The sequence below is a fragment of the Mustela erminea genome, chromosome 6 (genome assembly GCF_009829155.1).
Source record: "Mustela erminea isolate mMusErm1 chromosome 6, mMusErm1.Pri, whole genome shotgun sequence".
NCBI classification, from domain to species: Eukaryota; Metazoa; Chordata; class Mammalia; order Carnivora; family Mustelidae; genus Mustela; species Mustela erminea.
Window position 1 is genome coordinate 845985 of NC_045619.1, and position 15621 is coordinate 861605.

Below are 15621 nucleotides of genomic sequence, written 5' to 3' on the forward strand. Positions count from 1 at the left end.
TCAGGACTCTGGGATCATGACCTGAGCCGAAGGCAGACGCTTAACGACTGTGCCACCCAGGTGCCCCCTCGGAGCCACGTCTTTCTAAGGTGCCTCCCATTGCCCGGCACAGAGAAGGCCCCGTGTGCCCACACGTCCCGTAATGGGGCTGAGCTCGGGGTGAGCCGCAGCGAGGCCGAGCCGGCACTCAGGACCGGTCCCAGGGGGTGAGCCTGCTGGGATCTGGGTGCTTCCCAAGCTCCTCCCTGGTGGGCTGGGTTTGGAGAAGGCAGCCCTCCGCCTCTGCAGAGTGAGCCTTGTTCTGGGTTCGCCTGGTGTCCGCAGAGCTGCCAGTGTCCCTCGCCCGGACGGAGTGACAGCCCCTGCTCCCTGGTGACCACGGTGTTGCTGGCGCCCCCGCGGAAGGTTTCTGCGCTTGTGTTCTTCCGATGTCCGGCCCACGGTCTGGGAGAAGGAGGCCAGGCAGCCCCTGGCTCCTCTTCACCGCGGCCACAGGTCCCACCTGTGGGTTCTCTGCCCCCGGGGGTGCTGGGGGCGGTCCACCTCAGCCCCCACCCCGGGTTCTCCTCCGTGGGATCCTTCCCTTCTGCTCTGCTTGTGCTTTGCAGCGGGACCTGGACATGGGGCTGGGGAGCGTCGGGTGGCCCAGTAGACTGTCACCGTGGACCTGATCTTGGGGAACTTGGCTCATGGGTAGCTTGCTGCAGACGGCCACCTCGCCTTGGGTGTGATGCGCCCCGGCCACCTCCGGCTTCGGTGACGGGAAATCCTAAGAAGGGGGGAGGGCAGACTGGACCGGAGGGTCTCTGGGAGCCGCGTCTGCAGAACCACTTTCCTCCCAAGGCAGATTCTGGCTTTGTCTGGTCGGAGGGGTTGGCTTTCATTCTTGCCCCCCCCCCCCACTTCCGTCTGACCTCTGAGCTGGTCCAGAAGTGAGTTGTCCCCGTTGGAAAGACTCAGGACAGTTGAGAAGGTGGTGCAAAGGGAGGGTGGGGTCTGAGGTGCGGCTCCGCAGGGGTGATGCCGGCTCGTCCTGAGCACGTCCTTGCAGTGGCCGTGCACACGTGTAGGGAAAATAATTTTTTAATGGCATTTTTTTCCGTTTCCCAGGGTTTTTATATAAAAAGTTTTAAAATGGAAAACTAGAGACTAACACAGGCATTTAACAAATGTCGCTTTTTGTTTGTTTTAAAGAAACGACAGGAAAGGAGCGCTCCCAAAGTCCCTTTCGGGCCCTCCAGTCCGCTTAGCCCAGCCCTCGCAGCGGCCCCTGGTGAATGGCGGTGTGTCCTCCGGTCCCTGCTCTGGCACTCCGCGCTTGGGCACAGGGTCTGCTGCTGCTTGTGCGCTGACCTTGAGGACCACGCTGTCACGTGTCGCGGCTTCCGGCGTTGCCGTGGGTCTGGAGGTGGGTGGCCAGACGACCCTGCTGCTCACGTGGGAGTTCCTGGCTCGCTTCAGAGCCGGGCGTCGCTGGGGACTGGCGCGGTGCTCTCGGCACGAGCTGGTGTCTCTTCGTGGCCACCTCGGGCGCGGGCGGTGGCGCGCATGTCCCTGTGGCTGAGGAGGCCTCTGCCTCGCATGCGCGTGGCCAGGTGCTTCGGCTGTGCACGTCGCGTGCGGCCCTTCCCCTCGGCTTCGCGTCACGCTTGTCCTTGTGTCTGCGCGCTCTTCGGCTTCGGAGGTCTGGAGCCCCGTCCGCGTGGCCCGGCACTCGGAGGGCTCCCTTGCCTGTCGCTTCCTTTCTCTTGTCCTCATTCCGTCCGGGATCACGTTGGTAGAGACCAGGTAAGAGCGTCGCCTTTTAAGGTTCTATTTATTTGAGAGACAGACAGACAGAGCGAGCACAAGCCGGGGGAGGAGGGGGGAGGCAGACTCGCCGCTGAACAGGGCGCCTGGTGCGGGGCTCGATCCCAGGACCCTAAGATCACGACCTGAGCCGCCCGCACCCCTGAGAACAGGTGCGAACTCTGGAGAACACATCGTAGCGCGGCGGTGTCTGATGAAGGGGACTCTTCTTAGCACCTTTTCCTGTGTGGTGCTGCGGCCTGGGTCTGAGGCCGCCTCCCTCCCCTGCGCCGAGGTCCTGCCGCTCCCCTGTATTCCCCCTGCAGCCCGAAGCCCTCCTGCCTGGTTCTGGGTCTTCCCCCCGTGGCCGGTCAGCGGGCCGGCTCCGACCCGCGGCTTCCAGCGCCCGCGCCCCGTCCCTGCACCCGTCGTCGCCTTGCGTGACACGCATGCACGCAGTGTCCCTGCGGGGTCCCTGTCTGCGTGGTTGGGTCGCCGTCCCCACGTGCATTCCCAGGCCTGCTTCTCGTGATGGCCGTGTCCCTGCGGGAAGCCGGGACTCCGTGCACAGGGGCTGCGCGAGCACGAGTGGGCCTGCCTTGCTGCGCACGGGGCGCCGTTTCCACGTCCCCCGAGAGTTCCTGGGGTTCTCATGGAGTGTTGTGAGTAGCGTGTTTTGTTTTGTTGTTGTTAAGATTGATACAGTGTGTTGTAGTTTATCAGGTTGTTTCTGGGGACAGTCTGTGAGGAAGTGACGGTGTGGGTGGGCTGCAAGTCCCTTTTTGGTCTTCGTCCAGGCTCGGTGCAGGCCAGGACCACCGGCCCAGCAGCGGGTTGATGGGGCGGGAGCGGACAGCTTTGCCTCAGTCCTGGCACTTCCCAAGAGTTTTGCCTTTTACTGCCCATGGGCGTACGTTTGCTCTGTCCGCTGGTCGCTGCCTGCGGTATCTCGGTCCGATGAGCCTTCGTTTCCCTGAAGGCCTCAGGACGTTCTTCGGAAGGCTTCAGACGGCCTTCCCGTCGGCATCCCCGTCCCCTGGGCCTCGGTGCCAGCGGGCCCTTGGGGTCTGCCGGCCGTGTCTTGGCTGTGTGGCTGCCGTTCCCCGAAGTGTCCCCGGCCTGGGCGCGGAGGCCTCGGTCACTTGTAGAATCCGTGTCCCTCACGTCCGTGTCTTCACGCACCTGGGGACGAGTCTCTGGTGAGGAGCGAGTGCGGTTGGGTGTTCGGGGGTGACCGCCTTCTCTCGCTCCCGGAGTGAGTGCCCCGCTCGCTCCCGCAGCCCCAGCAGGTCCCTCCGGCGCGGTTCTTGCCCAGCCGTGGGGCCGTCCTGTCGGGCTTCTTGACAGACCTTCTGGGAACTTGGAATCCCATGGAGTCCGCCGACCCGTTTGGTCACCTCCGAGTTTGTGCACCTGTTCCTCTCGTCCTTGTCCAGCTACGGCGCACCGTGGGTGTCTGCGGGAATCCCTCGGCCGCCGCTCAGTCGCGTCTATACTTCTCTCCCGCCGGGAAGGCGGTGCACACCCGTCCTTAAATCCTCCATTCTTTCCCATCGGCAAGAACGTCCTCGCTCAGGGCGCCGTGGGGCTCAGTGGGTTAAAGCCTCTGCCTTCGGCGCAGGTCACGATCCTGGGGTCCTGGGATTGAGCCCCGGGGGGCTCCCTGCTCGGCGGGGGTCTGCTTCCCCTGTCACTTGCTCCCTGCTTCTGTGTGCTCACGCGCTCTGTCTCTGGCAAATACGTAAATGAGATCCTTAAAAAAAAGAAAGAAAACACTGTCTGCAGTTCTCGTGGGAGTGGGGAGGGGGTCATCGTTATGTCGGTTCCAAACCTGGGAAGCATCTCGACGTGCCTGTTGCCGTCGGTCTGGGGAGGGGAGCCTCTCCCGGCCGTGCTGGCAGGGCCTTCGCCCCCTTGATGGGAGTTGGGGGTCGTTTTTGAGATGATCACGGTCTGCACCGCACCTCTGGTCTGTGAGTTCTCCTTACAGAACTTGTCTTCTCAAGAGCCCCCGTGGCCTTCCTGGGACAGGCCCCCTCGCTCCTGGTGGGTGTGTCAGTTTATACCCACGTGTACTGGTTCCAGTTTGGCGTGTGTGTTCGCGGGTGACTTGGCCTTTCCCTCGTGTCCCTGTGGCCCGTGAGTTGGAGCGCCCGCCGCCTCGGCGTGGGGCACCCCTGCTGTCTCCCCGGCGGCCGGCAGGAGGCTGCCTGGTCTTCTGGCGGCCGACCTCTTCTGAAAAACTACCTTTTTTCCTTTCCTTTTGGGGTAGGAGGAGGATTTTACACTATTGATTCTGTTCTTACAGTCATTACTGTGAATGTATTGAGTTTTTCTTTGTACCTCAGAAGTCAGTTTTGGGAAGTTTGTTTTTTCCCTGGGTTGGTTTCGTGATTCACATTTCTAACTGATCCTTGTTCATTTGTCCTCCCCAAGCTGGCGCCGTGTCTGTGCTCAGGGCAGGGCCTGCCAGACGTGGCCCACCCGTCTCTCTGAGAGCGGCTGGGGGCTGGGGGCTCCGTGTGTCTCCTGTTTCCATTTCGCTGGGTGTTGCTTGTCTGTTCCCCCAGCGACATCGAGTGTCCTCGGCGGACAGCGCTGTCAGTTTCAGGTGACAGCGTGGTGATACGAAGCTCGCGGGTGTTGTGGGTGTCCGGCCGATGGCTCGCCCTCCGTGGTACACAGCCGAGGCGGCGGCGGGGGCGTCTTCGCATGCGCTGAGCCCTCGTCCCGTGGCCGGTTTCCCGACTTATCTCGGGAATAGAGTCAGCTTTTCTCTGTTATAGAGTCAGCTTTTCTCTTTCCTAAGACATTTTGGATATAAAGCACCAAAATCATCTTGAAAAGCAGTGTACCCACCTCCCGCATTTTTGAGTTCAAATCCAGCACTTTTCTTCCTACGATCAAACAGCTGGAAGGTGTAATTTCTGGAATATTAAAACAGACACAAGTGGAGAGGCTCATCATTCCCAAAAGGGAGCTGAGGGGGGTCTGGGCGGTTGGGCCGTGGCCTCTGTCTTCCCCGTGGGGCTGGGCTGCAGGTGCCGCCGCCGGCACGCGCTCAGGCAGACGGAGCCGCGCGGCTGCAGCGCCTTCCCCATAAGCGGCACATGCCGGGCGCTCGTCTCCGGGAACGGGGCTTTGCAGGATGGCTGGGCTCCGCTGGTGGTTGCGACGCTGCTCGCTCCGATGAGCCCCCTCTCCCGTAGTTCTCCTGGTTTTGTTACCGTGGACGTGAGTCTGCATCTTGGTCGTGTACGTGAATAGAAACTGTGAAAGCGGTTTTATCACAGCAGGGACTCAATTTACAACACTTTGTTCCAGATTATACGCCAGAGTCACACGTTGGTGTCTTACCGCCGACCTTCTGTCGGGCCCTCCCCCCGCGCCTGGTTAGTTCTCATCTGGAGGCGCCGTGTGGGAGACACGTTCCGCAAGGCTTGAGAAGATCAAACTCGTAATCCTTTTTATACCTTTGCCAAATAGTGTTTTTTTTTTTTTTAAATATCTAAAGGAGCACCTGCGCGGCTCAGTCGGGTAAGTGTCCAAACTCTTGATTTCAGCTCCGGCTGTGATCTCAGGGTCGCGAGATTGAGCCCCGTGTCGGGCTCCCTGCTCAGTGGGGCGTCTGCTCGAATTTCTCTCTCCCTCTGCCCCTCACCCTGCTTGCCGTGTGTTCTCTCTCTCAAAGAGGGAAATTTTTTTTTTTTTTTAAGATTTTATTTATTTTTCAGAGAGAGAGAGGGGGAGAGAGTGAGCACAGGCAGGCCGAGTGGCAGCAGAGTCAGAGGGAGAAGCAGGCTCCCTGCTGAGCAAGGAGCCCGATGTGGGACTCGATCCCAGGACGCTGGGACCATGACCTGAGCCGAAGGCAGCTGCTTAACCAACTGAGCCACCCAGGCGTCCCAAAGAGGGAAATTTTTAAGAAAGTATTTAAAACACAAAGGGAGAAGGATTGAGCAACAAGCACATGGCCCTGGCGGACACACCCCTGTTACGGCTCCGTCCTTCAGACAGAAGCCCCCCCCAGCCCTCCCTGCAGCCCCTTCCTGTCCTGGGACTCCCGCTGTCTTCCCCGGTGTGGGACTCGCCCGATCACCCTCTTCCTGAGCACCAAGGTGTGCCTTGCCTTGAAAATGACACGAGCCCTGTCTGCCTCTCATCGTGTGAAGGTCCCTGTGGTCTCTGTCCCGTCGGAGTCGAAGTGTTGGGGAGCCGTGTCCCCATCCTGCACGAGGCTCCTGGGCCCTGTCCCGTGGCCAGGCCTGTGTGGCGGGCGTTGTCTCTGATGAGCTCCAGCGCGGTCCGCAGCCCTCCGCCTGCTCTGCGGTGGCTGCGGGGCTGGTGGGAGCAGGGTTGATGCGCGTGCGCAGGCGGGCGCTGCTGCCTCCCGGGGGCTGGGGTGTGTCCGAGGGGGCACGTGGGGCGCCCGGGCACTCGGCGCCCACCCTGCTCCTCCAGGACTCGTCGTGGCTCGTGACGCGGGTCAGCTCAGCCAAAGGCGGCTTTTCAGTAAACGCTCCAGGACCGCCGCGAGACACGTTCTTCAGAGCCTTGCTCATGTGCGTGAGCTGTCGGCGGCTCAGAGACCCCTCAGAGGTGGCGGCTTGTCTCACGAGGTTCAGAGTCCTTATTCCTGAGCTTGCCCTCAAACAGCGCTTCCTCGAACCTTCAGACCGTTAGAAAGCACTTCTGTTCGCTCTGTGTCATTCCACTGTTGAAACGGTCAAGTGTGCACGTGTGGTAGAACACCTGTCTGAGCCGTGTGCGTCCAGGTCCGTGCTCCGTCCTGCTCCTGAGTCGTGCCTCGCTGGAGACTGGTCAGCAGACCGACTCCCCCCAGAGACAGCACCGGGTAGCTCCAGGGCTCGCACGGGCCCCCCGCAGCCGAGTGGCAGAGTGCGTGGGGCTGCGGGCAGGATCCCGGGGGACCCCAGCGCCTTCTGCTGGCGCCCGCAGCAGCGTTGGAGAGGCTCGTGGATGCAGCAGCACGTGTCCTCCCACCGCCTCCTGCCGTGGCCGTGGCACCTGGGGACCTGGCAGGGGCAGACCCACGGCCCCCGCTCCCGGGCACGCTGCAGACAGACCTGGGCACGGGTTCTGCGCCTGCTCGCATCAGCCCTTGGCGTCAGCTTCTGGGGTCTGACGGGACTTTCCTGGCAAAGCCTCCCCCAACCGGTGTTTGGCACAGAGCTTTGCCCTACCCCAGTTCCTCCGCGTCGGGTCCTTTGGCGGGACAGACACTCGAGTTGTGCCTTCCCACGGGAGGCCGTGCTGGTTCTGCGCGTGGAGCACCGGTGTCGCAGGCCCCAGGAGGGGGGCAGCCCTGCCGGAGTCAGCAGCCGACCAGCAGCCGCGCTCGGGACAGTCTTGAGATGACGGGTGCTGGACGTGGCGGAGCCGGGGCTGTTCCGGCCGTTGGGATCATCGATGGATTTGTAACTTACCGTTCACTTTCTTCACAGTTTGGTCTTAGAATCGCTTGGTTTCGTCCTGACGTTTTCAGGTTTGGTGTACGGTGAGGAACATCTCGTTTCGTTTGTATTTTCATGAAGTTCTTAGTTGATGATTGAGTTTTTATTCTCTCTCAGTGTCTTGGTGAGGCACATCGGCGAGTCTCCGCTCTGTTTCAGCAGGCAGGACGGGAACAGGGGTGGGGGACTCTCCGGCCAGCCTCGGGGGGGTTTTTAGACGATGATTCCCTCCGTGCAGGGGTTCGCACGAGCCCCGTGCGCCGTGCAGTCCCTGAAGGGAAGCTGTGTCCTGTGACTTGCGGATGCCGTGTGCTAGCGAGGAGCCGCTCGGCCGTCCGCAGCCGTCACCCCTGCCGTCCCCTCTCTTTCCCCCTTGAGGGCACTGCTCAGCCCACTGGCGCAGCAGCCTTTCCCTGCCGCTGGGTGCGGTCGGCGAAACGTGGGAGGCAGGAGGAGCTTCGCCGCTGTCCTCTCCTCTTCCGTGTCTGATGTCTCCGGCGGACGCCCGCGTGGCTACGGCGGGTGGAACCTGGGGGTGGCCAGAGGCCGGGCTGTGGGCAGCACCGGGGCGGCCCGAGGCAGCTGTTCGGTTCGGGTGAGGGCTGAGCACAGACGGTAGCGTGTGGACGTCGGTGTGTGAGAGTGGCCCTGCCCTTTCTCCTTTCCACCATGAAGCCTGCTCCTGTGCTCCGTCCGAGCTAAACTCTGAGTTCTCCGTGCCGCAGGTTGAACAGGATCGCGAACCAGGTGGCGATCCAGCGGAAGAAGCAGTTCGTCGAGAGGGCGCACAGCTACTGGCTGCTCAAAAGGCTGTCGAGGAACGGCGCCCCGCTGCTGCGGCGACTCCAGTCCAGCCTGCAGTCCCAGAGGAGCACGCAGCAGGTACGTGGCCTCCAGCCCTCGGGGCTCCCCGCAGCGGAGCCCGCCGCACGCCTGCGGCTCGGGTGTGCACGCCCCGGCCGGTCCAGTGCGGACGTGCCGCGGACTGGCGTCCGCCCCGGGCTGCCGGCGCTGCGGAGGTGTGGCGACTCGCCTATCCGCACTCCGGCTGTTTCTGCCCGCGCCGGGGCCGCCAGGGAAGTCGCTTCCAGCAGGTTGCACGGAGCGGGCCTGCCGTGGGGCTTGGGCCCCTGGGACGAGCGGGCCTGCCGTGGGGCTTGGGCCCCTGGGACGAGCGGGCCTGCCCGCGTGCTGGGCTGGGGACGTGCGGGGGGTGGTCTCGGGGCCTTGCTCTGAAGGCCTGCTTCAGAGACCCACGGCCCCTGTCGTGGTGACCCCGTGGGGAGGGAGGGAGCGGGCGCGGGACCGGCCGTGGGAAAGAGCACAGGCAGACCAGCTTGGGGTGTCAGCGCAGCTGCGGGTGTCCAGCCTGCTGAGCGCAGGACGTGGTTCTGGGGGAGTGGATCGGGCAGTGAGGGCGTGGCCAGGTGAGGCGTCCCGAGCGGACGTGGAGGACAGACACGGCTCTTCGGCCCGTTGCCACAGGTTCTCGACGAGCCGGCTCTGTGCTGGGGCGTGGGCGGCTTCGGAGGGGAGCGTGACCATGGTTGGCTTCGGGCCCGCCACCTGCTTAGTCCAGGAGGCCCGGAGACCCCGGCGGAGAGCAGAGTCCCCTCATGGCCCTTCTCCGGCACGCTGGGTGCGCAGCAGAAACCGGCCTTCCCGAGAGTTCGCGGTGGGCCGCTGCGCGCCTGCTGTCCTCTCGATCCCGTCGCCAGGTGGCCGAGTGCGTCGGAGGGGACGCCGTCCGATGCGGCTGCACGCTGTGCTCCTGGATCCCCCCCAGGGCCCTGGTTGGTGGGGTTCTCTGTGGGTGGATTGACCCTGTCCACGGTGGTCAGGCTTAGGCCGCAGCTCCCTGGGGGCGGCTTAGCTGTGGCCGGCGCGAGTCTGTTCCTCGCGTCACCACCGTCGCCATGCCGACAGAGGGGCGGCCGAGACGAGCGTTTGCGGATGAACCGACAGCCCGTGACCCCCCGTGCCAGGAGAAGTAGTTCCTGTCTTTCTGCCCTGCCTCCTCCTCGGTCACCGCTGGTGACGCAGGTCAGGCCTGACTCTCATGGCCCGGCCCGGGTGACGGCGCGCTTCCCGGAGAAGCCTGCGTCTTGACCTTCTTGATTCTGTGGTGACAAGGAGAGGCAAAACGTTAGCACGTTTAAGTGCTCACCTGAATTTTTAAATTTGTGGGTTTTAACATCTTTCTTATACCTTTTTTTCTTTTTGGAGATCTTACTTCTGTATGTGAGAGAGATGACGGGGGGTGGGGGGAGAAGCTCAAGCAGACCCCCGTGAGCAGAGACCAAGTGGGGGTGGAGTGGTAGAGCCGCAGGGAGGGGGCAGGGGGCGGCGGGCTCTCCACTGAGCAGGGAGCCGGATGCGGGGCTCGACCCCAGGACCCCGCGCTCATGACCGGAGCCGAAGGCAGAGGCTTAACCCACTGGGCCACCCAGGCGCCCCCTTACACCTTTTGAAAGCCGCAGAGAAACTGAAGATTCTGGGCCTCTGTGGACTTGGCCTTGACCCTTTTCCATCTCTGGGGAAGGAGGGGCGTGCTTCTGGGAGCCGATGCCCCTCCGAGGGTGCGGCGATTGGGCCAACCCTCTCCTGGGAGGCCCAGGCCAAGAGCACCATCTGAGTCCTGTCCCGTGGCATCCAGGGTCCCTGGGCCGGGGGCTGCTGGGCCCAGTATTCCCGTGTACCGAAGGCGCCCACTCAGTCTGTGGTCTTGGTGACGCTGGACGCGGGCACACATGAGGCCGGGCTGCTCGGACCTCCCGAGACGCACTGGGGCTGCGACTGGTGCGGGTGCGACCTTGTGTGGTGTGCGTGCAGCCCACGCTGGGGGCTGGCCGCATCCTGCGCACGCTTGGGCCTGGGGCTTCCGGATCCGTGCTAAACCCCATCACCCTGGAGGTCTCTGTCGGCGAGGTCTGCTGCAGTGATAAGCTGCCTGTTCGTCCCTCCTCCCCTTTGGGAATGGTGCTGGTGTCCCCCTTCGGGGCTTTCTGCCATGGGACATGTGGGCCAGCGGGAGTGACCACATAGGAGGTAACACGTGTAGGGACTGGAACATGAGCTGTGGGAGTGCTTGTGTCCTCGGCAGAAGGGACCGCCTGGATTGGAGTCTGTCTGTGCGGCTTGAATGAGGGTGTCCTGGCTTGCACCAGGGCCAGTTCCTGCGGGGCGGGGCAGGTCCGTGACGTGGCGGTTGGAAGCCCCCTGCGTGGCCTGTAGAGACCCTCAGTCGCTCCACGGAAGGGCCGCGCCCAGACTGTCCTTTCCTGCCTCACCCTGTAGGGGCTGACGGTTTCCAGGGATCCAAAACAGGAATGTTCCACATGGAACAGTAGGGCTTGGTGTGATGTTTATGTGCTTTTCAAAGCTGGGACATCTGTGACTTGTTTGTACTTCTGGGTGCCCACTCTGGGCCAGGCTGTGCAGGAGGTCATGGGCGGCCCTTCCCTCCCGTGGCTGACCTTCAGGTGGGAGACGACAGACGGATGGGACCAGCCGGTTCGAGAATGAGGGCCCCTGCCCCACGTCCAGGCAGATGAGGCACCTTGGGGGCTGGCCCCGGGGCTGGCCCTGCTGGACGCTGCTGTGCAAAGTGGTCTTAGAGGAGGTGGCTCAGCTCTTCTGGTCTGGCCCGGAGCGTGGGGTTCCTGCGGGCACCTTCCTGGAGCCTTCATGGCACCGTCTCCAGTGCCCGTCCTCCACCATCCTCAGACCCTGGCAGGGGTGAGAGGCGGCGGGCGAGTGCTGGGGGAGGTGGAGGGCAGAGCTCTGGTCGGGCCCCGCAAGGCCTGGAACTGGCCCGTCCTCCGGCTTGCTGCAGTGCCTCCCTCTGCCGCATTTCCACGTCCTCTCTGGTGGCTTTAGGACAACATGGTCACCTCCTGCGCTGGGACTGAGCTTGTGGCCGTCCAGCCTGCAGCTGGGGGTGTGAGGCTCGGCCTCGTGGCTGGGCCCCTCCGTGCGTCCTGCTCTAGGGGCAGGGAGCACGGCCTCTTGGGGCCTTCGGTCCTTGGTGGTGTCCTGGGGCTCGCATGGGTGTGCTGCGGTCCTCAGCTCCTTGGGGTGGCCCGCTCCGTCCCCTCCATCCTGTGTCGTCCTGCCTGTGCGGTGGGGGTGGTAAACATGGTCTTCTGAAGTTCTCTTTCCTGCCGGCTCTTTGGTGCCAGAAACCGCTTTGCTTTTCTTCCACCTCATGAGTCCTCCTGGGTGGGTTTCCCTGGAGGAGGCGGCTCACCGAACAGAATCAGGAAACTCAGGCCGCTTTGGGTCGGTGAGGCTGCTGATGCGGAGCGTGTCGGGGTCGGGTCCGGTCCTGAAGGCGGCGCGTGCAGGGAGCGCGCCCCTCTGCGGCCGTGCGTGCGTCTTCCAGCCGGGATCCTGAGCGGCACCGCACCTTCTGCTTTGTGGGATCGCCGGGCTCAATGTCCTTCCGGCCGGTGTCCTTGTAGTGCTTACCAGCGGACAAAGGGGTTTTCAGGTGCTTTTGGGGAATTGGGTTTTCTAAATTGACTTTTTAACATATTTATTGGCCACATTTATGCAGCTGATGTTACTGTCAACTCCTGCTTGATGGCCTGAGACTTGGATGATTTCTTTTTTGAAGTAGGCTCCACGGCCACCGTGGGGCTTGAGCTCACGACCCTCAGATCAGGAGTCGCACGCTCCACTGACGGAGCCAGCCAGGCGCCCCGATGCCTGCGACTTCGAAGTAACGTTCAGACAAGTTCTGTGACAGGTGGGAGGGTGCCTGGCGAGGAGGCCCTGGCCCAGCCTGTTCATCCCTTTGGTAGCTGGGAGGGTCTTGGTAGCCTCGCCGGTGACTCTCTGCCCGCGGACCCTGAAGTGAGGACACGGGGTCAGAGCTCAGCACTTGTCACCTGCCAGGTGCTCAGCGTTGAGACCAGGAGTGAGGGGTGCCTGGGGGTGGGGCCCTGCCGGGCGGTTGCGCTGTTTCAGCTCTGTCTGGATGCGGTGGGCTGGGACCCCACGGGGGTCTGCGTGGATGGAGCGTGTCCCGGAACCTGACAGGGCGACTGGGCCGAGGCTGCAGGTGTGTGTCTGCGGAACAGCAAGGTAACGCCACTGGGAGCCGGGGACGTTCTCGGTCCGAGGTCCCGTGTGCGCCCTCGCAGTAGGCATCCTGGGCTGCTGTCGATCGGGAAGACTGCACGGGGACAGATGGAAGCATCTTAGCGGAGCTGGGGTTCAGGGGCAGGCGCAGGAGCGCCCCGACTGCTGCTTCCTCTGCTGTCTGCATGAGTCTGCCCAGGAGCTGTGGTTGGGCCGAGGGCATCTTCTGCTCTTGGCTGTGGCCTTGGTGGGGCCGTCCGTGTGCCGCACCAGCACGTGGGCTTTGGAGCCGAGGGCAGGCGGCAGCCGTAGGAGCAGACGGTGGCCTGTGGGCCTGGTCAGACCTTGAGGGACTGGAGGAGGAGGTGTGGGGCCGCGGGTGAGGGCGGTGGGGCCTTGTGGGGGCGGGGAGAACGGCCAGCCTGCGCCTGGGTGGGGCAGAGCCGCAGGGGAGCTGTGGATGGGAGCACGGAGGCCCCGGGTCGTGAGTTCCTGGAGCTCACGTGCTGCCCGGTGCAGGGAAGGGCTCTCTGGCCGTCATGTGGGGGCGTCCTCAGCTGCTCTGGGGCGTGTGTTGTGGTCCTGGTGTCCCTGCCACGGTCAGAGCAGCTCTTCCTGCATCTTGGTCTGAGATGCGTGGGGGGGGTGGCTGCCATCTGTCTGCTCTGCGCCGCCTGCTGTCTCTCGTGCTCTGGGTGCAAGTTTATTTTGGAAAATGCTAGAGTGGAAATGGGTCAGTCAAGGGCTGTGTTGAGGTTAGTGGCACTGTGTGTTTTGCCACAGAAGGAGGAAGTGCTCAGAGGGTGACCCCAAGTGTGCGGATTTCAGAGCCACTTGGTGTGGGTGTGTCCCCGGGACTGGTTCCCCGCGCCGTCCATTCCCGGGCTTGGGGGCGGGGGCAGGCCGCGGCTTGCGACAGCTGCCCACTCCCCTGAACGGCTCCCTAGCCGGGTTCAGATGCCCATCGCTGAGCTCGTCCGCTCGGCTCTTGGGTCTGGAGCAGGCCGGCCTCGTCGGGAGCCTGTGGGCCCCTGCGGGCGAGTCCGTGCCTGCGGCGTCTGCTCTGGCCCCTGGCTCCCTCGGCAGCCCCGGGTTCCCCTGTGAGCGGCTCTGCGGCTGACCCTGCGCTCCTTTTGTCAGAGAGAAAACGATGAGGAGATTCAAGCCGCCAAAGAGAAGCTGAAGTACTGGCAGCGGCTGCGGCACGACCTGGAGCGCGCGCGTCTGCTCATCGAGCTCCTGCGCAAGCGGGAGAAGCTCAAGCGGGAGCAGGTGAGCCTGGGGCCCCGCGAGGGCGCCTGTGCCGGCTGCAGCCCCCCGCCCGCCCTCCTCCCGGGCCAGGGGCGCGGCCGGCCCGCGGTGGGTGGCCGGGGGGGGGGTGCCCCGTGTGCCCTGCCTTGATGGAGGCGCTGGGCAGGAGGGCGGCCGCCCAGGCGGAGTGCTCTGCGTGTGGGCACTCGCAGGGGCGGGGGCGGGGCGGGACGCGCAGCACAGCCCGGTGCCGTGTCCTGCAGGTGAAGGTGGAGCAGACGGCGCTGGAGCTGCGGCTGACGCCGCTCACGGTGCTGCTGCGCTCGGTGCTCGACCAGCTGCAGGAGAAGGACCCGGCTCGGATATTCGCCCAGCCCGTGAGCCTGAAGGAGGTGGGTGTCGCACGCCCGGTGCGGGGCGGGCGCTCGGCTGCTCGCGGGCGTCTGCCCGCTGGGGCGTGGGGTGCGCCTGCGGGGCCCCGAGTGTTTGGTGTTTATGGATCACGGTCCCTTCGAGGTTGGGGGGGGGCGGGGGTTTCAGCGTCCAGTCTCGGGCACGAGAGGCCAGAGTCCCCCTGAGAGAGAAGCCATCCAGGACGGCGCCTCCGGCCGGACGAGCGCGCCGGTTGGGTCGCCGTGTGCAGTTTAAGGAGGTTGAGGCAGAGGGGCCCCGGCAGGTCGTGGGGTGAGCGTGTGCCGCACGGTCAGGTGTGTGCGGGGCGCCAGTGCCGCGTGTGCGTGTGCGTGTCTCGGACGGAACGTGGCGGGTGGGTGGGGTTATGTAGAGTGAATAAGAGTCCTTCTTTGTTGGTAAATGCTTATTTTTCCTCCCTGAAATTAGGTACCAGATTATTTGGATCACATTAAGCATCCCATGGACTTTGCCACAATGAGGAAACGGTTAGAAGCTCAAGGGTATAGACACCTCACTGAGTTTGAGGAGGATTTTAATCTCATTGTAGATAACTGCATGAAGTACAACGCCAAGGACACGGTGTTTTATAGAGCCGCCGTGAGGCTGCGCGATCAGGGCGGTGTCGTTCTGCGGCAGGCCAGGCGCCAGGCGGACAGCATCGGCTTCGAGGAGGCCTCGGGGATGCACCTGCCTGAGCGGCCTGCCGCGGCCCCCCGGCGGCCTTTCTCCTGGGACGACGGTAAGCACCAGCCCCGAGCTCAGGCCCCGGTGGGAGCGCGCGCTTGCCCGCAGACCCCGTCCGCACGGCCGGGGGACTAGAACGCGAGCTGCCGTGTGACCGTACGTCTTCTGTACTCACGAGAAAGGGGAGGGATTCGCTCGAAACATCTCTTTAACTCCGCACTCCTGGCCCATCGTGCTCTTAACGCGCCGTCGCTGTGGAAGTTACCGCGCGTGATTTCTGTTGTTTAATTTTTCTTTGCCACGCAGTGTGGATTTTATGCCCTAGCACGTTTCTGTCCAGACCAGGCGTGTTTCAGGGCCCATCAGGGAGAAGTGCACAGCCAGTGGCCCTGCAGGGGACGGCCTGGGTCTGAATGTACATAGCAGGGGGGCATAGCATAGTTGGGGACTGTGCCCCGAGTGGGTCTCAGGCCCCTCCTGAGGACATCTTGTGACTGGGGGAAAGCCTCAGGGGCGGGTGAGTGCCCAGGCCCCCAGACTCTGGCCTTGCAGCCATCTGAGTGCCGCTGTGTGCGTCTCAAGACGGGCGCAGTGGTCTGTTCGCGTGTTCCTGTCCTTGGGGGCTGCCTTCCCTGGGCCTTGCCCTGGCCGTGACGCTCCGGCCACTGTGTGACCTCCCCAGGACAGGAAGGGGCTTCCGGGCTTTGAGCACTTGGGCATACGGGTCCTGGTAGGATTTCCTCAGTCAGGTCCTGCCCCCGTGGTTTCACTAGGGAGAAACTCAAGGATGAGAAATGTTTGTTTTCTGTATTTGTGCGGGGGATGGTGGAGCGAGGGAGCCCGTGTCCCGGGCCGCGGGCCTTCCGTCCTGCCTCCCCGTCCGGTCCGTGGGGGCACCGGCTGCCTTCCTGCTGCTGAGGCCCAC

General features: G+C 63.6%; 1 protein-coding gene across 8 annotated transcripts in view; it reads left to right on the forward strand.

Moving 5' to 3' along the window:
- The window catches only part of BRD1 (bromodomain containing 1), a 41679-nt gene that overhangs the window by 9060 nt on the left and 16998 nt on the right, over positions 1 to 15621 (forward strand). For all 8 annotated transcript variants that reach the window (XR_004286535.1, XM_032345882.1, XM_032345883.1 and 5 more), the window contains 4 exons: positions 7988 to 8144; positions 13488 to 13619; positions 13862 to 13990; positions 14439 to 14751. Coding sequence is in view for 7 of the 8 variants with exons in the window: in XM_032345882.1 (XP_032201773.1) it covers positions 7988 to 8144; positions 13488 to 13619; positions 13862 to 13990; positions 14439 to 14751 (731 nt within the window). In the remaining variant the exon portion in view is untranslated. The remainder of the gene's footprint in view (positions 1 to 7987; positions 8145 to 13487; positions 13620 to 13861; positions 13991 to 14438; positions 14752 to 15621) is intronic.